This window comes from Etheostoma spectabile, chromosome 12, assembly GCF_008692095.1.
Source record: "Etheostoma spectabile isolate EspeVRDwgs_2016 chromosome 12, UIUC_Espe_1.0, whole genome shotgun sequence".
In the NCBI taxonomy this organism is placed as follows: Eukaryota; Metazoa; Chordata; class Actinopteri; order Perciformes; family Percidae; genus Etheostoma; species Etheostoma spectabile.
The window spans coordinates 28333348-28354662 of record NC_045744.1 but is presented as its reverse complement, the minus strand read 5'-3'; the positions used below and the strand labels follow the sequence as shown (position 1 = coordinate 28354662).

At 40.9% G+C, this 21315-nt stretch overlaps 1 protein-coding gene across 2 annotated transcripts in view; it reads left to right on the top strand.

Annotated features, from left to right (window-relative positions):
- Window positions 1-21315, top strand: part of kirrel1b (kirre like nephrin family adhesion molecule 1b) — a 99901-nt gene that overhangs the window by 67117 nt on the left and 11469 nt on the right. For both annotated transcript variants that reach the window (XM_032531546.1, XM_032531547.1), the window contains exons 3-11: window positions 2548-2697; window positions 5378-5535; window positions 9250-9400; window positions 11036-11141; window positions 12318-12466; window positions 14265-14392; window positions 15253-15379; window positions 16586-16686; window positions 19343-19559. In XM_032531546.1, coding sequence (XP_032387437.1) covers window positions 2548-2697; window positions 5378-5535; window positions 9250-9400; window positions 11036-11141; window positions 12318-12466; window positions 14265-14392; window positions 15253-15379; window positions 16586-16686; window positions 19343-19559 — 1287 coding nt within the window. The remainder of the gene's footprint in view (window positions 1-2547; window positions 2698-5377; window positions 5536-9249; window positions 9401-11035; window positions 11142-12317; window positions 12467-14264; window positions 14393-15252; window positions 15380-16585; window positions 16687-19342; window positions 19560-21315) is intronic.

Here is a 21315-nt window from a genome sequence, read left to right as displayed (position 1 = left end):
GCATTCAATGAAAAGGTGTGTCCAAACCTTTGGCTTGTACTGTATATATAAATATATATATATAAATATATATATACAGTCCCTGACAAAAGTCTTGTCGCTTATCTATTTTGTAGAAACACCTGCTATTAACCTGACTTTTAATTAATCAATTGGTGTAAGAAATAGCTCATATGAAAAGCTGAAACCCTCCCAAATGATGTTCAATGCACTGAAATAAATTAGTTTCACTAAAAAAAGATTTATTATTTAAACAAGACAGAAAGGTCAAATTTTGGCAAGACAAAAGTTTTGTCGCCCATACATAAATTGAACAAATTTACTACAAATACTAAAATATGTCAGCAAATTAAATAGTGGTGCTGTGAGATTCAAATTTGATATCTTGTATGACTTCCATGAGCTTGAAGGACTGCATCCATGCGGTTTGGCAAGGATTCATACAATGTATGGTGAAGTCATCAGGAATAGCTAGGAAAGCAGTCTTGCATGCCTCCCAGAGTACATCAATATTCTTTGGTTTGGTCTTCCATGCTTCCTCTTTCATCCTACCCCACATATGCTCAATGATGTTCATGTCTGGTGACTGGGCCGGCCAATCCTGGAGCATCTTGATCTTCTTCGCCTTGAGGAACTTTGAAGTGGAGATGGAAGTATGCGATGGAGCCCCATCCTGCTGGAGAATTTGGCCTTTTTTATAGTTTGGAGTATAAGAAGTAGCTAAGATTTCTTGGTATTTGAGACTATTGATGTTGCCTTCCACCCTGTAGATCTCTTGCACACCCCCATACTGGATGTAACCCCAGACCATGATTTTTCCGCTACCAAACTTCACTGTTTTCGGGTGAATCTTGGATCCATGCGGGCTCCAGTAGGTCTCCTGCAATATTTGCGGCAAACTGTGGGGTAATTCAACAGAAGATTCATCTGAAAAATCCACTTCTTCCACTTCTCCAGCGTCCATCCTTTGCAGGCTGTGGGCCTTGGCAAATGCCACACAGTTTTTCAATTGTTTTTGTTTAGTGCTGGCTTCTGGGCACTGATTCGACCATGGAGGCCATTTCGAGACAGAACCACAAACTGTTCTGGTTGACACAGGGACTTCAGGGGACCAGGTCTGGTGGAGCTCTGCTGCAGTGGAAAATGGGCTGGCCTTGGATTTTCGAGCCAACAAACGGTCCTCTCGAGCAGTTGTCTTGCGGGGTCGCCTGACTGGGCTTGTCAAAAACACTCCAGTGTCTTCAAATGTTTTTTTATCCTCTGTACTTGACGCTGAGCACATTGAAGGTGTCTGCCACATCGCAGTGGATCTGGTCTTAGCCTCTTGATAATCAAAACTTTAGTCTCAGGGTGAATCTTAGGCATGTTTGCAGATGTCTAGTTGCAGTTGAGTGAAGGTCTAGTGTACTGGGGTTGTTTTATACACACCTGAGACCTGATTGATCATTATTAGTACAGGTGAAGCTCATATGACAAGGCGACACACCTTAGTCTTTGGAAAAATTGACTCAAGGGCTTTACCAAGCTGTGAATATAGAAACTTTTGACAGTTTCTTTTTGCACTGAAACATTATTACAAAAGCTGTTGGGATTAAAATGAGCCATTTCTTGTAAATAAATCTTGATTAGAAATAAATTTCAGCGGCACTTCAGGTCAATTTGTACACAAGCGACAAGACTTTTGTCAGGGACTGTAATATAATATATATATATAGTATATATAGCTTTCTTTCCCCTGTGAGTTTAACTTTTAGTCTAGTTTTCGAGATGAGCGGATAGAAATAATAAGTTTTCTTCCAGTGTTTCATTATGACTCCCTGAAACGTGTCACTCAGTGTTTCTAAAATAAAGGTGATATTATCCTTAGGTAATCTGTAAAGGCAGTGCAGATGACTCATGACAGGAATTGCAGCGTGTAATGAACCTCTTTCTTCATGCAGGCAATAATCTCTAAAACACTAGGTCATGTTTCACTGGTGGAACCGTTTTTTTTTAAAATTACATTTCCAAAGTTAATTTTCTTAACTCGTCAAGCTTTTTTGACCTGCAAAAAAACATGCATGACTCACAGTGGAACAGAAACAGAAACTCTATCAAGTGCATGAATCACAAAGTGAGTGTTCAATTCAACTCAATTCTCTTCAATTTTATGTATAGTATCAAATCATAACAAGAGTTATCTCGTGACACTTTACAGGTAGAGTAGGTCTAGACCACACTCTACAATTTACAAAGACCCAAAATTCTTGTAATTCCCCCAAGAGAAAGCATTTAGTGCGACAGTGGCTAGGAAAACTCGAAGAAACCTCAGACAGACCCAGGCTCTTGGAAGGCGGAATCTGCCTATTGCCGGTTGGGGGTGTGATGAACAATGGCAATAATAGTCACAATAAAGATAATGGAACTATAACTAGAAATAGTAGTTGTAGTAGTTCATGGTGTAGCAGGGCACCGCAGGGTTGCTGGATGTCTCTCCAACTATTTAACTGTAACCTGGTGTGTATGTATTTGTCTGTGTTTGTGTGTGTGTGTGTGTGTCTCCTGCAGCCTGGCCTAGGTACCGTGTTCTGCGGGCTCTGGACATCGGCCAGTACAACCTGGAGATCTCCAACGCGGAGCTGTCTGATGACTCTCTGTACGAGTGTCAGGCCACAGAGGCTGCCCTGCGCTCCAGGAGGGCCAAACTCAATGTACTCAGTAAGTGCAGATACTGTGGTAATGGTTTGGATACATTTTTTCTTTTGAACCACCACAGACATTTCCATTCCAAGGAGAGCAGAAACGATTATCAAATCAAACAAAGAGAAAGAGCTTCACAATTAGAGGCACCCTTAGTTTAGATTAATCTATACCTACGATGTTCCACTACCAGGATTGTTCACTTTTCGCTTCCTTTGTGTTGGCGTTCTAAACTCCTGTGGATTTCTGAGGACTATGGTTAACTGCTCTTCAGATCTCTGCAGGGTAAATCCAGACAGCTAGCTAGACTATCTGTCCAATCAGAGTTTTTTGTTACACAACTAAAACAACCTTTGAACGTACATCTTCCGTCAAAACAAGTTCCTTCCCGAGGCTATTAGCACTGCCCAAGATGATTGGAATTGGTTCAAAGAAATGCCAATGAACCAGAGCACGTTTTACTCCCATCTTAGAATGCTGTGTGGACTAGCCAGAGGAGAATTAGTTTGAGTACAGGTGCACACACCTCAGCAAACACATCTTTCAAAATTCCAGTAACTGAGTCACATGAAAAATGAGTAGGAAGAAAAAAACAACTTTACAGGAGCTCAAAAGATGAGCAGTGTGGTTAAAAGGGCATTATGAGTTTAGATGCACACATGTTAACACCTGGTTTAACTGACTCTATACTATTGACTATGTTTGATGTGTCATCCTTGCAATAAAACTTTGGATTATCTGTGTTTCAATCAGCTTCCAAAATCAATGAGTTTTTTTGGTGTGGGAAACAGAAACTGCCAATATAACAACAGAAAGCTCCAGCTCACAGATTTTGGTAAAGATGGAGAAAGTTAAGGAAAAACACCATAAACAGCCAGTGTTACGTGGCTCTTGAGCAAGGCATTTACTGTATCCAGTGGTGAAATGTAACTAAGTACATTTACTCTAGTACTGTACTTAAGTACAAATTTGAGGTAGTTTTACTAAACTACCCAACAATATAACGGCCTGATAAAGTCCAGATAAAATAATTAGCAGATTAAACACTTGACACAACGGTTTGAATCATTTCCTGTTTCTTAAATGTGAGGATTTTTCTGCATTGACTACTTTTACTTTAAATACTTTAAGGATAATTTCCTGATGATACTTGGATACTTTTACTTAAGTAAAGGATCCGAATACTTCTTCCACCACTGCCATCAGACTAGTTACCTTGGGCATCTTAACGTTAGCCATAGCCTAAAATTTAGCAGGAAGTTGCTTTTAATTGTGCAATGGACAGAAGGAATGAAATGTGGAAGAAAAACAAGAGGAGGGATATAGAAATCACACGAAGAGCAAAGAGTCAAACAGTTCAAACCTCCTGAGTAAAATGCTGTACAGCAGATTTGGATATTAACATGGTGTAAACTTTGTCCTAATTCTTCAAAGAGAAGAGCAGTTTAACATTACATTTTGCTGTTGTATGTTGAAAACCACATGCTGTTGTATGTTGAAAACCACATGCTGTTGTATGTTGAAAGCCCCATGATTGTATGTTGAAAACCCCATGCTGTTGTATGTAGAAAACCATGTGCTGTAAATGTGAACTTTAAAGTAACACAGCCTTGCTTGTTTTAGGGTTTATCAAATGTTAGGTAAATCAGAATCTTCCTATCAACTGAAGGAGCCAAGGTAAACTTTTTCTCAATGATTATCTTTCACATCCAGCTCTTGGAATTAACACCCAAACACCTGCCAAATGTGGGTGAATTTTGCAATTGGTTGGTAACACTGTCAATCTACCTGCCACATTGGCAGGTAGCCAATGAGAAATGAATGATTCAGACCTGTAACTATCGGTAAGCAGGGTATGCAGTTGCTTACGTGCCTGGTCCAATCAGAGGCCCGCATCACTGAAAGACATTGATTGACAGCCAGGGCCCCCTATCGCATCTTCATTACTCGCGAAAATCCCAGCAGCCACTGACCAAGAGGGAGCAAGAACGGGTCAAGTTCCTTTCCGTGTTTCTGATATGAAGACAAGACGTGTGTGACTCACAGATCTCACATTTACCAACAAAACGTACAGCGAAAGACATCCTACCAACATGTATATATTTTAACATCAATGTACACTGTAACGTTTTTTCACTATAAAGTCGCTGAGAGTTGCTGCTATTTTGGCTTGCTGCAGGGGGCGGGGCTACTAAAAACCACAGATGAGATATACAGGATGACCTAAATTGAGGACAGCTACATTATTCAAAGTGCAACGATAAGTTAAAGTCCAACAAGTACTTTATCAAACCGTATGAATGTGTGTCCTAGCCCAGGATAGGAAATTATGCCTTTATCCTGGATTATCAAGGCGGGCCCCCCTACTAGTCCTAGAGCAGTGTCCATTACCATAGGCTACCTTGAATAGGACAGGATAGGATCATAGAGACACAACAATTCCTGTTTTTCACCTATAGGAGGCAAAAAAAGTGGCTGGTAAAAAAGTCACTTTCATCATATAAACATAGGTTTGTATTTTATGTTGTTTTTACCTTAGGATGCCTATTATGGCCTACTATTTTTTTCTAAAGAATGTTGATTAATTTACACTGTGCGTACTATACTGTACATGTACAGGTTTGCTTGTATAAGCATGAGTGCACACTTGCATTAATGTGTCATTTTTTAAAGCTTGGGTTTGTGTCTATTCCTCCAGTCCCCCCTGAGGACCCGGTGGTGGACGGCTCCCCGGAGCTCCTGCTGATGGCCGGGACTCCATTCAACCTGACCTGTGTGACCCGCGGGGCCAAGCCTGCAGCACACATCCAATGGACCAAGAATGGAGTCCCTGTGGAGGGGGCCTACCAGTCAACGGTGACTCACACACACCCATGCATACATGCAGATAATAGCAAGCACAGGAACGTGTCATGCAACATACAACCACATAAACCCATGAAGAGTTTATTACACCATATTGACAATGTTATGTTTCCGGGATTGCTCAGGTGCTGGATGTCCGTCCCCTTCCTGTGTCTTTGTGTTGGCATTTTAAACTCCAGTGGATTTCTGAGGACTATGGTTACCTGCTCCTCAGATCTCTGCAGGGTAAATCCAGACAGCTGGCGAGTTTTCTGTTTTCTGTTTTTTTTTTTAACGTAACGTAAACATGTTCCACCAAAACAAGTTCCTTCCCAAGGCTATTTTGCAGAGTCACTGATGCTTCGTGCAGGGCTTAGCACCACCCAAGACCATTGTTATTGGTTTAAAGAAATGCCAAAAAACCAGAGCATGTTTTTCTCCCATCCCAGAAAGCTGTGGACTAGCCTGACCTTCCTTTGCAACGCCGTGGAGGACGGTCTGGCAATGTGAGACTAATTACACCAAATTAAGGTCTGCATAATCTCAAAAGCATACTAAGGGCACTTCTTCTGCATCTAAGAAGTATTGTGTACATTTTTACTTCATAAAGGACCTGCAGACTGCTCCTCAATAACAGCCGCTCTCTATCTGATGTTTGTTTGTGTTGATGTTATTTGCCGTGGGCAAAATAATGACAGTGTGTACGCCTCAGGACGCACATCACCCCTGGAGTCCAGCATTAGGGAAATTCAGTGCAAAGTCAGCACGAGACTCTTGGTTCCTGGTTGACATAATGATAACATCTCAGCAGATGGGGACCGTTTTTATTATGGAATGCTTTGGAATGCGCACAGATTGCAGATTCTGGCCTGCTAACCAGCGGGCAGAAGCGTTGTGTGCCTTGAAACCTTGGAGGAGACAATTACTGCAGAATGTATTTTCCATGAAGGCAAATCAAAGTGGAACAAACATCACTAAAATGCATCGCCAGTATCTTTTTACCATTTCACACTAATTAACACACTCACGAGGAGAATCCATGTCTGCTCTGTTGTTTGACGAAAGGCACAACAGCCAAACAAAAGGAAATTTAAACACAAAGTGCAGTCATTGCAACATCATACTATCACATTTAGTAAAACAAAACTGCCTTTTTGGACCAAGATGAGTCACACAAAACTGAAAATTGACATAATTTGGCAAGCCCAAATTCCCCCTCCCTGGCTCAGCTACACAATGATGCCACAGTCGACATTGCCGACACATAGCATGCTGGTTCATTTGGTGGACATACTTGCTTATGTGTTGAAGTAAAAGTGCAACTCTCTTTTAAGGCCAAAGTGTGAGGTTTATGTGATGAACAACAACATGACAGGAGAGTGTCACACCTCTCCTTTATCATTCATTTACCATTTCAGGAAATTTTTTTGGCCTGAAATGTGCTTGTTCAGACATCCACCCTCAGTCAGAACACACTGTTACTCACTCAATATTCATGAGCTGTTTAACATTTCAGTTGATTTGTGAATGAAGTGTTTGAGCACATTGACAATATGGAAGAATCAAAGTAATCGTGCCTTTGGTTTCTCTCCATTTAAGCAGATTAAAAGTTCAATAAAAGGCAATGAGGTTTGGAATCATACCTGTGTGGTTACTTGTACTTTTATTGGGTCGTAGATTTGATTCCCACTTGGGCCACATCCTGTAGTTACATAGTTGTGGTATTTCAGTGAATTTCATAATCACAAAAGCAACTAACATACTGATTCAAAACCTCAAATGTGTTTATGTAAATAGTTTTTATGTTAATCCCATCTTCATAGAGAGGCAGAGAGAGAGAATGAATGAGTAAATGGAGTCTTTCTGATTTTGCTAAGCTTCATGTGTGTATAATTACTCTCCCTCTTCAAAAAAATTGGCATTCCCATCATCAACCACAAGAAAAGAGACGCACATGTGGATACAGAACACACATCCTAGATATCAGTCGCTTTCCACACTTTATAGTCGTAACAAAACTTGGAACATGCTGAGATCCAATACTAATTACCACACATGCACACACACGCACGCATGCATAAACATGGCAGGAACCGGGCTGAATGACACAGTGGTATATTCTGCACTCTTTTTCCCCACATCCACACTAATCACACTCCCATATACTATAATATGAAATTATGCCTACACACACACACATAAACACACATACAGTACATACACACACACATATGCACACAGAAGCAGCGGCAAACACTGACTTACACTCAAACACAGATGTTTTTATATTTCTTGTAGCCAGTTCCGTGCCCCCCACACATGCTCATACATTTTACATGTTGCTCTCATGTTACCGTGTTACTGGACACACTTGCACTACAGCGAAGGCTGTACACATTTTCTTGACAGAATTTGTAGCTGCATTGTAAAGTACCTCACCTCCAGAATCCAACAGCACTGAATAGTACTGTACTTATTGTGCAGAAAAAAGACTTATTGCTCATGTGTTAGGGCTGCAACCAAGACTATTTTCCTTATTGATTCATCCATCTATTATTTTCAGATGAATAAAGAAAACCTCTTCTGTAATCTATAAAATGTCAAACTGAGCAATGCCCGATGCAAATTCTCAAAACCCAAAGCTTGATTTATACTTTGGCGTTAAATCTACACCGGGGCTACGTACGTAAGAGACACAAGCCTATGCCGGGCTGAAAAACGGTTGATTTCCTGGACTCATTGTGGACTCATTTCCTGGTTCTCCTTCTCCATAAACAACATGAAATCAAGGGGAGGCTTAACTTTTCCTAGTATATACATATGTCAGAAAAAACCGGGGAGACACTTTGTTTCTATGACTCTAGAGTCAGTACTTGCTACGAAGCTAATTGCTATCACTGTCTCATTTTCTCCCTCACTCTACCACACACACACACACACACACACACATACACACACACACACACACAAATGACAACTTGACAAACCAATGCACAAGAATAAACTTCAGGCCACTTACGTAGGCTTTGGAGAAAGCTCTGCGTCGAGCCTCCACAGAAGCTTAAATCAAGCTTAAGATCTCTTCTTCAAATTGCTTCCAACACCCAAACATGTATTTATGTTAAACGAAAATGATACAAAAGTGAGCAGAAAAATGGTGGTTTTAACTAATTAAACAGTAAAATGTTTTGGCACCACTGTGTTTCTTTTCATATTTCATGGTATTTTGCTGTCATTTTGACTGCAAGGTCAAGTGTCCTTGTAAAACTGAATTGCTTGCAATAATTGAAAGAACCGTTAAGAGACAGATATTTTCCTGCACCAACATTAAATGTCTAAATTATGGTGATAAAGTCCTTGCAGGGATTTCTGTATCAATGTATTATTTATGTCCTTTGCACTTTTTCAGTTCAACTTCATATTTCTTTCCTGCACCATGTCTGAAATGTTTTATTTCTACCTCCAGATTCGTGTTTCTATTCCCATGTTATGCCATATCTTTATCTCTCTGGGCTCCATTAGTAACCTAGCTGTGTCTCTCTCCTTTCTCCTCCCCTTCTTCTCTTTTATTTCTCACATGATATTTCCCGATCCATCCTCTTTTTTTTGTCCTTTTCGTCCTTCCCTATCCACCGTGCTCCTCCTCCTTTTCTTTGATCTTTTTCTGTCTGCTCCCCTCTTCAAATTCTACATAAAACATCCTCTCTCTGTTTCTTTGCCAAACAGGAAGTGCTACCAGATAGGAAGAGGGTGACGACCAGGAGCTACTTGCACATCATACCAGTCGACAAAGACAGCAGCTGCAATTTCACCTGTGTGGCCAGCAACCCGGCGGTGCCCATGGGCAAACGAGCCACTGTTACCCTCAATGTGCACCGTAGGTTGCCCTTTTTCTCTGTCAGAGTGTAAATGCCCTGACACACCAAGGCGAATGTCGGCCGTCGGTTCAGGTTGGGCCGACATTGAGCGACCGTGGCCCCAGTTTGTGCGGTGTGTCCAACCCGATCCCACTCCCAACTCGTAAAATACTGATACATGATCAGTGGCTCTCAGCGTCAGACAAAGCAACAGCTCGACTGCAGCACTGTAAGATGACGTAGTATTAAGAGAGACAACGGTCGCGAGTAGTGTGAAAGAAAATCTGCTTAGGGAGGTAGGTTAGGGTGGTGGATGAGTCAAACAACACGGCCGTTCTTGTGTCGCATGTCAGTTAAACGTCAAAAAGTGACGCGAAGAGTCCCAACCAAGTGTGGCTAAATAAGACGCTAAAGGAGACTTTTTGCGTCAATGAACGCCAAAGGCACCTGACCAGGCGTCACTTTTTGAGTGAGAATGTGTTGGTGATGTCACGCATCTGCCTTTGTCTGCCTCTCTTTTTTTCCCGCTGAAGTCACTGTGTAGGCAACTTTAGTGTGACTCAAGTCCGAGTCTCAAACTGGATTTGCTGATGGCCATCGGCTGAGCAGCCAATCCATGTGATTGGCTGTTCAGCAAACAAAGGAAAGCAAACAAACGACTGGGAGAGCGCACACAGAAGGCTCTTGTCATTTTTCATGTCATGTGATCAATCCAATACACATAAGAGCTATCAAAACTGGCCAAACATGATGTTCGAATGTTTCTTCTAAAAAACACATGAGTTAGAACGATTGTAATATCTATTTTTGCTCATTATTTCCATAAGATGGCAAACAAGAAACTAATGTTTTGCCGTCAAATTTGATATAAAGACCATAACTGGGCTGTTTTTGTGCAGGCACATCAATAACGCTATAATTTGAATTAGCTGCACCTGGAACGTAATCATTATTTAAAAACTACTTTCACAGCCCCTGTTTTTCACCATTCTCTTACTTGGCCAGGTTTGATTCAGCAGTTTGTATTGATTTGTCACCAACTTTGGAGCCAATATTCCTCTAAAGAAGTAGAGCAAGTTGATTTTTTTCAACATCTGGAAATCCTGATACTTTTTGTGTTTCAAGGGATTTCAGTCGTGTCCCTGAAGAAATAAGGAATGATTGCTCACAGGGAAACTGTAGTTTGAATTTTCAATCTAAAAGATTATGTGTTTTTCCAATCCAGTGCAGTTAGTAATTACTGTGAGAATAACTGCAGTAACAGTAGGGGCAGGTGCATTTAGGGTCCAAATCCACTTTTGCAGGTTTGACGGCTGAAAAAAGGATCTGTGCGCCAGGCGATTGGTTCAAAATGATTTTACTCAGGTGTGTTTTGGGCATAACACTAAAACAATAACAATAAAGTCATATCCCATTCTCTTTACTTTGGCGCATTGCCATTATGATGGCGGATATGCACCATAATAATTTTGCAAGATAGGGACCTAGATATTGATGCAGTGCTGTTCGTACAGAAGGCTGTAGAAAAGTAGGGTTTTAAAATAACATAGTTAATGGTGAAATGTACAATTTGTGTGATTTGTATTTGTGTAGGAAATCAGTCATTCAGTTCAACTTTAGTTTTACATTGACTATGTATCTCTCTCTGTGTTTAGACCCTCCTACAGTGACCCTGTCCATTGAGCCTCGCTCCGTCCTGGAGGGCGAGAGAGTCACCTTCACCTGCCAGGCCACTGGCAACCCTCCCATTATCGGCTACAGGTCTGAATTACACTTCCTCTGAATGTATCCTTAAAACCCAGCTGACTTTGAAGAGCCCCTATTATGCTTTTGCCATTCTTTTTTGTCAATGTAATAGTACAAAAACTAATTTTACGCCAATGGAGTTTTCCCTCCCATGGACCGCACTTTTCCACAACTGACTGAAATGCCACGTCCACATTCCTCTTTGAGATTCCTCAATTAGGGATGTGATTCAGAAAGCCAGCCCTGGTTTTCACATGTGCTGCCCATTTATTTGCACAGCCAGCCCTGGCTTGTTTGAATGTGGTTGACCAATCACAACAGAGTGGCTCAGCTGACTAATAAGAGTGGTTCAGGAAGAGGAGCTTCAGCAATGGGCAGTATGAGTAACATAATATGTTTTAAGACTTTAAGACTACAAATGTAACACTGAAAAGGAGTAGTATTTACTATTCAAACAAACAAAATGTTACCACTCCCTTTGAAATCATTGTTGCCACTCTATGTCGAGTTCAGGATGCGATGGACCTCTTGATGATGCTCAATCTTTTTTAGGGACAGTGTTTCATTTGATTCCTACAGTCCAGCCTCACAAGCCATAATCCAATTCTGTTAAATGCCAATAAATCTCTCTTTCATCTGTTCCGATCTGCTTGTAGCCAGCGTATGGAGGCCATCCTAAATAGTAATAACTGCTTGCAGAAACAGAATTGGAGAAAGTATTGAATGGTCAAACAATTAAACACGGACTTTAATCTTAAGTGACAGCACAGAAGCACTGAAATTGCTAAATGCTAGACTTAAACAGTTGTTTTAATCTGAGGTTTGAGACTTCGGCAGAGGTCCCAGAGTGGGAGCACTGCCAGACACTAGGCCTATTGAGTGTGCATTAAAATGTCATCTTATGTGCAATATGGTTGTAGGGTTTTGAGCTATATATCTGGGTAACAGAAAGGATAAGAAATATAGCTCTCCCTCAGGTTTCGACATCAAGGCTTTTAAATATTAGTTTAATAGCTTTATTTGATTATGTAAAAAATGCTCATTGTCCAATAGTGGAAATCTAACTTTTGGATCACCACCAAACATTTATAAAAAGGCATTATGCTTCTGAGATCTCATGCTGACAAACTAACATAACAATAATTTGTGAAGCTTGGAAACTGCTGAAATGGCGATGTGTTTCTATGCAAGGTGGGCCAAAGGGGGCGTGCTCCTGGAGGGGGCCAGGGAAAGTGTGTTCGTCACCACGGCAGATCACTCCTTCTTCACTGAACCTGTGTCCTGTCAGGTTTTCAACGTCGTGGGAAGCACCAACGTCAGCATTCTGGTGGACGTGCACTGTGAGTAGAGTGCAAACCAGAGATAGATGGGGACTCGAGTTTGAGACTCGGAGTTGCAAACACAGTGACTTCAGACATAACTTAAGACTGGTCCCCAAAAGACTTCAGATTTGACTTGGATTCGAGATTGGGGACATGTAAACAATATTTATTTTTAGGAAGGATGTTATTCCCCCCCTGCGTAACCTATAATCTACCTACGTAACATGTCATCTGTATTGTTTCTGCTGCGATCAGCCACATGTGAGAGAGGCCAATAAACATGTTGACCGCACTGGCAACTGCTGTGCCATTCATAAGAAGCTTTAAAAACTTCAGACAACAAGGCCCAAATAAAAGAATTGCTGAATCCAAAATATGTGGACTCTAGCTACAAGACTTAAGACATGACTTAGACTCTGTGGTGCAAACCCTCCTGAGCTGGCTGAGTGGGACTCTGCTTAAGACACTATATTACACGCTGCATTTATTTTGTTACTATCACAGTGTTAATATGAAATACATTTGCAATAGATGTTTACTGTACAATCTCTTCTCTCAGGTCTGTCACAATCAATTCCACAACGCCTTGTGGCATTTATTCTCAACAGGGCTGTAGTCTATATCAACAATGTTTAATTTCCGGGATTATTCAGGTGCCGCCTGAAATTCCACCAGATGTCCTTGATTTCGGCCAGATGTCGGTCACTTTCCATTTTCTTTGTGTTGGCGTTCTAATCTCCAGTGGATTTCTGAGGACTATGGTTAACTGCTCCTCAGATCTCTGCAGGGTAAATCCAGACAGCTAGCTAGACTATCTGTCCAATTAGAGTTTTCTGTGGCACGACTAAAACTACTTTTGAACGTAAACACTTTCCATCAAAACAAGTTCCTTCCCGAGTCTATTTTGCAGAGGCACCGTTACTCTGTTTGGCCCTTAGCACCACCCAAGACGATTTTGATTGGTTTAAACTTTAAACCAATCTAAACAAAACCACTCTGGTTTATTGGCATTTCTTTAAACTTTAAAGAAATGCCAATAAACCAGAGTGGTTTTTATCCCATCCCAGAATAATGTGTGGATTAGCCAGACCCTCCTCCGTAGCGCTGTGAAGGAAGTTCTGGCAATGTGACACTAACGATTCTTTCCATTGCCAATTAATCTGTCAGTTATTTTCTCAATAATGCAATTTATTGGTCTATAAAACGTCATATTCACATTTAAGAAGCAGGAATCAGAGAATTTTTACCTTTTTTGTCATTAACAATAACTCCTTTTTTTCAATTTTCAAAATATAAGAAAAAGTATGCCCATTAATCTATAGAGAATTAAAATATAAAAATGAGTAAATTGGAAAATGTATTAAAACATGTCTTACTCTATTATAAAAGGTCATATTCTCCAGCCAGCAACGTAAACAGATTCACCAAAAAGAAGTTCAATCTTTTAAATTTTATTTACAGTGTCAAATCCTAACAAGAGTTATCTCAGGACAGTTTATACATAGAGTAGGGTTTAGACCACACTCTATAATGGACTAAGACCCAACTATTACCCACCCCCCAAGAGCAAGCATTTAAAGCAACATCAAGCAGAAACCTCAGACACATCCTGACTGTTGCTGGGCGGCCGTCTGACGCAACCGACGCAACTCTGGTAACTTCTACAAAAAGTTGGGGGGCAAAATATATTTGTAATCTTTTTTATACTTCAACTATTCTTTTTGTTTTTTTAAACACTTGGTGATCACCAAGTCTGTATTTCATTGACATGTATTTACGCACAGGGGTTTTCATTTTCTTCCTGTCTTACTTTCAGTTGGCCCGATACTGGTAGTAGAGCCCAGGCCAGTTACTGTGGATGTGGACTCTGACGTCACTCTGAACTGCAAGTGGTCTGGAAACCCCCCACTCACCCTCACCTGGACCAAGAAGGGCTCCAGCATGGTGAGAACAAACCATCAGATCTTTCCCTGACCTTTGAGCTTGAACCCTTACATTTTATATTCATGGCGGATTTAAGTTTTTATTCCACTAATATGTCAAACATTTAAATGTATGCAGGAAGAATGAGAAAGCCAGAGCACGACATACAGTATGGGTGTAAATCCTAATGCTAGTACCACAGACAAATCCTCCAGAAAAGCTCCATCTCAGCCTACACGTACAGTATTGGGCTGCACAATAAGAGGAAATACGCAATATTCAATAACAATATTACCTGCGATACGCAAACAGATATTAAAGTGTTCTCAGTTCTGCTGCTCTGTATTCGGTCAAAATGCCTGTGTAATTTAGAACAAATGAAAGGAAATCCTTACTAACTTTCTTTTATTGAACAAATTGAATAATTTCATTGAACATTAAAAGCAGTACTAAGAAAAAGAACAACTTTCAACTGATATCTTTTTTCAATTTCCACAAAAAATGCATCTTTCGCGATGTGTTTTTTGCTCCAATTGATATCACGATGCCAATTTAAAAAAAAACTGTATAATGTGCAGCCCTACCACAGTATATTAATGTCTAGACTTCATAAATGTTTGCTCAGTTGTAAAGCACACAATAAGATAGGAGACCCTGTCTTCATATCTTAAATCTTTAATTCATGCCTAACAAGTTAAGAAAAAGCTCCAGGAAAGAACTAATGGAGCTTACTGAGTGAATCAACATGTTTTATGAATTAAATATAGATCTCCCTCTCTGTTAAACATCTCTTCTCCCCCGTCTGTCTATATCTACTCTCCACCGCGCAATGCTTCTATCCCGCTTGTCATGCACACTTGTTTGTCTGTTTTTATGTCCAGGTGCTCAGCAACAACAACCAGCTGTATCTGAAGTCGGTGAGCCAGGCCGATGCAGGCCAATACGTCTGCAAGGCCATCGTACCGCGGATTGGAGTGGGAGAGACTGAGGTTACACTCACTGTCAACGGTCTGTTACTATCTAATTACTATGGAAGAGGTTTAGGGCAGATGTGAAAAAATGAATTTGAGTTCTGAAAATAAAGTCAGAATTGTGACTTATATCCACATTGATAAACGTGGCTAGATATCATCTTAAATTTTGGATATGGTAAAATTGGCATATGGCACAAGTGTTGTCTTTTCCTGGTTTTACAGTAAAGTGATGTCATTTTCTGAACATGCTAGACTGTTTTAGTTGTTCTATTGTTTGCCTTTACCCACTCAGTTATTATATCTACAGTATTGGTGAATATTTTTGACAACTCTCATTGTGTTAATTCTTTGTGAAAGCACCAATTGACAGCCATACAATATCGCAGCAATATTGCCATCAATGCATTTGGTCAAAAATATCATGATATTTGATTTTTTTCCATATGGCCTAGCTTTACTTGATCCTACGCATGGCAAAGCCCTGCTTCTGTGTCAAACAGGAATACTGACAGCACATGGACCCTCATAATGGGTTTGTTTAACTTGAATCATTCTGCACATCCAGCATGTGTCTGTATTGCTCAGTGGTGGAATGTAACTAACTACACACATTTACTCAAGTACAAATGTTGAGGTACTTGTATTTTACTTAAGTCTTTTTTTCATGTAAATGTAAATGGACTGTTCTTATATAGTGCTCTTTCTAGTCTTAACGACTACTCAAAGCGCCTCTACATAGTACAGGAACCATTCACTAGTCACACATGTTCAAACACTGTGGCTGAGGCTGCCGTACAAGGTGCCACCTGCTCATCAGATAAACATACACACACATTTACAATCCGATGGCGCAGCATGGGGGGAAACTCGGGGTTCAGTGTCTCGCCCAAGGACACTTCGACATGGAACTGCAAGACCAGGGACTGAACCACCAACCTTCCAATTGGCAGGCGACCGCATGCCACTTTCTACTTTTACTCCACTACATTTCGGAGAGAAGTGTTGTCCTTTTTACTTGTATTAAATTTATGAAATCTTCTCCCTGGTGGTCCATGGTTCTTATAGTAAGGGCAGATGTGGTGTTGATTTTTTGATTTTTTTTTTGTTAAGTTGTATGCAAGTGTACTTCTCAAACCTTGTGCTTTGTTGTAGTAATCCTCTAATGTATCTTTTCTCCGTCCCAACCTCTTTCTCTCTCTCTCTCTCTTAATCTCTGTTTCCTCCTGCCTCCCTCGCTCAGGCCCCCCCATCATCTCCAGTGACCCAGTCCAGTACGCCGTCAGGGGGCAGAGAGGAGAGATCAAGTGTTACATCGCGAGCACCCCCCCACCTGATAAGATTGTAAGTCAATTCTTGGAAGTTGTAATCTGCTGCCGAGGTGCTCGACCTTTTTCAGATTGTTTTCGCCTCAAACAGAATCACAACGCCTCCTTGTTCGCCCTGAAAAAAAAGGATTTCTGCGTTCTCCCTTCTGCCCGTGTTACGCGCTAAACTGATGGCACAAGTGGCACTGTTCTCCAAATGTGTCACGAGTATTCGAGTGACTCATCAAAAACAGCTGCTGTAGTGTTTGGCTGAAATAAAAAGGTGAGGCGCAGAGTACTGAATGTGTGAGTGCAGCAGATAAGAGAACACAGCTTCTAGTGGAACTTGTAGTAATGGTTACCTTGTTATCTGCACCATTAAAGGGCCAGTGCAGCGCCTATGCCATCTTGAGTTTGGTATGAATTGGACCCACCAGCCGAAATCGTTCCAATTCAGTGATCCCTTTCAAAGTGGTACCCGTCTATTCCTGATTGCCTCAGCAGCAAACTATGATGGAATATCCTCCTGTATGTGCCATACCCGCACTCTGTTTTTTCAGTCCTCTTTTCTTAAAGTTACTGAGCTCAACCGCTGATCAATCAACAGTTCAATGTAAAGTGTCTTTATATCATATAAGTTACAAAATGAGCTTCATGGCATGTGATACAAACCTTTAAAAAAAGGGAAATACTAGACTGCTCATAAATCACACAAAAAGAGGCCATAAAATGGGAATAAATCCAGTGAAAACATTTGGGTTTAAAAGCTAGAATGAGTGAGAAATTGTTTGGGGGGCTAAGCAGACTGAAATAAGAGGGAGAGTGATGGAGGGAGAGTAGAAGTTCTGTACCTTTCAGCGTCAATTATCCAATTGTGCAATGCCGACATGACAGAAATCAGAGCTTTTAGGAAGCTTCAGCCCCCCACTGCACTGGCAGGGAGCTCAGAGCATATAATGTGATACGACATTATAGTCTCGGCTTAATGCAGAGACAAGGACTTATAAAATATGGAGTGTGAGGCCGTGTGTGTGCGTGTGTGTGTGTGTGTGTGTGTGTGTGTGTGTGTGTGTGTGTGTGTGTGTGTGTGTGTGTGTGTGTGTGTGAAAAAAGGCAAAATGAGAGATTGAGAAAGAGAGACGGAGGTAGTGCAACATATTGTGAGGACAGAAGAAAGAAAGTGATGGATTTTGCGAGGCAGACTGGTGAGACAGAAAAGACGCATTATAGATTGTCAGAAGGAGAGAATAAAAAAGCAAAAGATTTGGGTCTTTTTTAATTTCTCCCTCCCACTCTTGATCACATTCTTGCTCAATTTTTTTCAAAACCAGGTAAAAGGTACATTAGCCCAACATATGGCTCTATGTATATTTGATGTCACCTTGTTCCATATTTATACGCTCAAATTTCTACTTCAGCAGATTTTAAGTAGAAAAACCTGCAGGTTTTTATCGCTCATGTACACCTGCGCCCCTGTGACTGTCTCTTGTGTGTGTGTGTGTGTGTGTGTGTTGTGTGGTGTGTGTGTGTGTGTGTGTGTGTGTGTGTGTGTGTGTGTTGTGGTGTGTGGTGTGTGTGTTTGTGTGTGTTTGAGAGAATGTCTTCTGTTTTTTTACTTTCTTATTTGAGGAATTTCTTTCTTTCCTAGCCTGAAAGTTGCTATCAAACTTTAATTGGCACATACTGCACCAGGAGGGAAAAAAACGCATACAGCAAGTTATGAGATATAATAGAAGTATAGAAGTATGGAAGTATTTGGCTTAAAAGATTTTCTCCCCAAACTCGCTTAAGTCTCTCTTAACCTTTCTTCAACATCGGCCCACCTGTTTCCTGAATGTTCACTTTGATTATGTGTGTGTGTGTGTGTGTGTGTGTGTGTGTGTGTGTGTGTGTGTGTGTGTGTGTGTGAATTTGAGTCTTTTGTAGTTAATTCTACAGTACATAAGATAAGATAAGGTGAAATTAGCATTATTGATCCCTGAGGGGAAATCGGTGATTGCAGCAGTAAAGAGTGGCGTTTAGATAACAATTAAACAAATGAAACATATTGGAAATTGGTCTTCATCCCGCTCGCTCCTATCAGCTTGAAGGACTTTTCATGCAGTGTTGATTTGTGTTAAAAACAGATTTAAAGATTTGCAAAAGTTTAAGTCTAGCCTTTGATCTTTTCTGAATCCAAAATTGGTCTACACCTGCTTTACCAGTTTCATTTTATTGCAATCCACGGAGTGAGTTTGAGAACAAGTTTTGCCTACAAAGTGCTTTCTAGTAGCCTGTAACCATTGATCACATATGTGTTCAAACAGTATAACCTTATAAAACACTTTTAAATACATTTACAGAATGCTTTACATCTCACAAGAAAGACCACGACGTGTCAAAAACAATATAAGGCTATAGTTTTTACACTCTCAGAATACAGTCAATGTATAGGTAGATGAAAGAAGAGTAAATAAACAGGAAAATAATACTACAAAAACACATTAATTAGAAAAGAGAATTAAAAATGGATGCCAACTTGGTTAATCTGAGATAGTCAGCAGGGAGTCCCAACTAAATACATCCAGTATGCAACAGCTCAACTTGATTTAGGTGTATATAGCCATCCTTCTCTCTGTTATTTGGTCAACTTCCCAAACCAACATGTCAGTCATCAAGAAACAGCTAAGCTAAGTAATGCTGAAATGTTTCAGGTGTGGGCGTGGAAGGAGAACGTGTGGGAGAAGGAGAAGGGCACTCTGATGGAGAGATACACTGTGGAGCAGAGTAAGCCTCCATCTCAGGGCGGGTCCGTCCTCTCCACCCTCACCATCAACAACGTGATGGAGTCTGACTTCCACTCGCCCTACAACTGCACCGCCTGGAACTCCTTTGGACCTGGCACCATGATCATCACCCTGGAGGAGACAGGTATTGAACAAGAACACTTGCTTGGGAACTGTGCTTTACATCATGCCACCACTTTGAATTACTGTGTTACAAATTATATTAGTCATATAGACTGTTGCACTGTACCTAGGGGTTTAGTAAAAGAAAGGTTAGGTAACCTGTGAAGTTTTTCACCATTAGTGTCTGTAAACACACAGCGTTGGAAGTTGGCCCTTCCTCGCCTGCCAGGAAGAGAGAGCGCAGCGCTGATTATGCGAGCTCGAGAGCAGTGGAGGTTTGAGACCATTTCAAATTGAGGGGCCAGGCTAGGGCCACATGACATTAAGGCAGTAACATATAGTATATATTAAGCACAAGTGTTACATATCACCAACCCTCTATAGGTTTAGCTCTGCAAAAGACTAATGATACATTCAGTTCCTTCATTCATACTCATTCAGTGTTACTACATTTTATATATTACTGTACATGAAATATATCCCGTCTTTGGTGATAAAGATGGGGTTCAAATGTATGAAAACAATGCCACAGTTAGGAGGGCCGGAGGGGGGTCGAGGCCTCCTATAACCGCCACTGCTAGAGTGAACGAAGGGAGCTGTGCTAGCAAGAACAAAGCCTTGAAACAGAACAATAAAACCTTTATTTTCTGATTGTTTCACAGTGGTTATATTCTAAGGCACAACTAAACACAACAACACTTTCCGCACAACTCTGCGGGTTGGTGCCGGATGGCCAGATTTTCTGTGAATGTATTATTTTTTCGCTGTGTTTGTGTGTGTAGTAAACATCAAGTGCTTCTTGTGAAGTCTGAAGATTCCTGTCTTTAGGAAAGGAGCCGGCATTACAAATAACACGACAGGTTGTGTAATCCTCCTGACAAATCGGTAAATCTCCCTGTTGTTTGCACCTTTGTGGTTCAATCCCACTGAGACGTGTCCCTCAGAGCCACGGCCTGCTTTATTAACCACTTCTGCCTTAAATAGCTAATAGGATTGTTTTAACCATGATCCAAGAACAGAATAGCCCACGGGAAGACAAACACCAACTCTGTGCTAGTGTGTGTGTGTATTTGTATGTGTGTGTGTGTGTGTATGTGTATGTGTATGTGTATGTGTATGTGTATGTGTATGTGTGTGTGTGTGTGTGTGTGTGTGTGTGTGTGTGTGTGTGTGTGTTTGTGTGTCAGAGAGACACAGCACAACTCACAGCGACATTGATGTGAACGGGCTGCACCCCCTGTGCGCTGTCATTGGCACCCAAATTGGGCCCAGAGACTGGTTGGCGCCCGGAAACGTCCCAAGCAGCAAAATAAGATGAAAATTCATCAGATATGTTTATATCTGCCGATATAGACACAGCCTTACACTCCTAGTGGGTCAAAGGTGATGATTAAGAGGGACCACGTTTGTATAAGCCTGTGCATTTTTTTAGGAAAATCCTTCTTCGTATACATTAAAAAGTAGCAGTGTCTGTAAAAGACGGGCCTAAGAAGAAACACCTAGTGTAAACAAAGCAGTGTTGGTTGACAATGAAAAATCCCCAAAGTATCGTTTCTGTCCCTGAGTAAGATGTGTTTTTTAGTCCATTCTGGATGGTTGCGCATTTGATTGTGAGGACTTGGTATATCACATTACATTGAGAGAATGATTTCTTCATGCTCTGTCGGTCTTATCTGGCTCTTTTTCTTTCAGCTGTCAGATTTTGCAAGCTTCAGAAAACCTACCAAAACATCTTCGAGAGAGAGAGAGAGAGAGAGAGAGAGAGAGAGAGAGAGAGA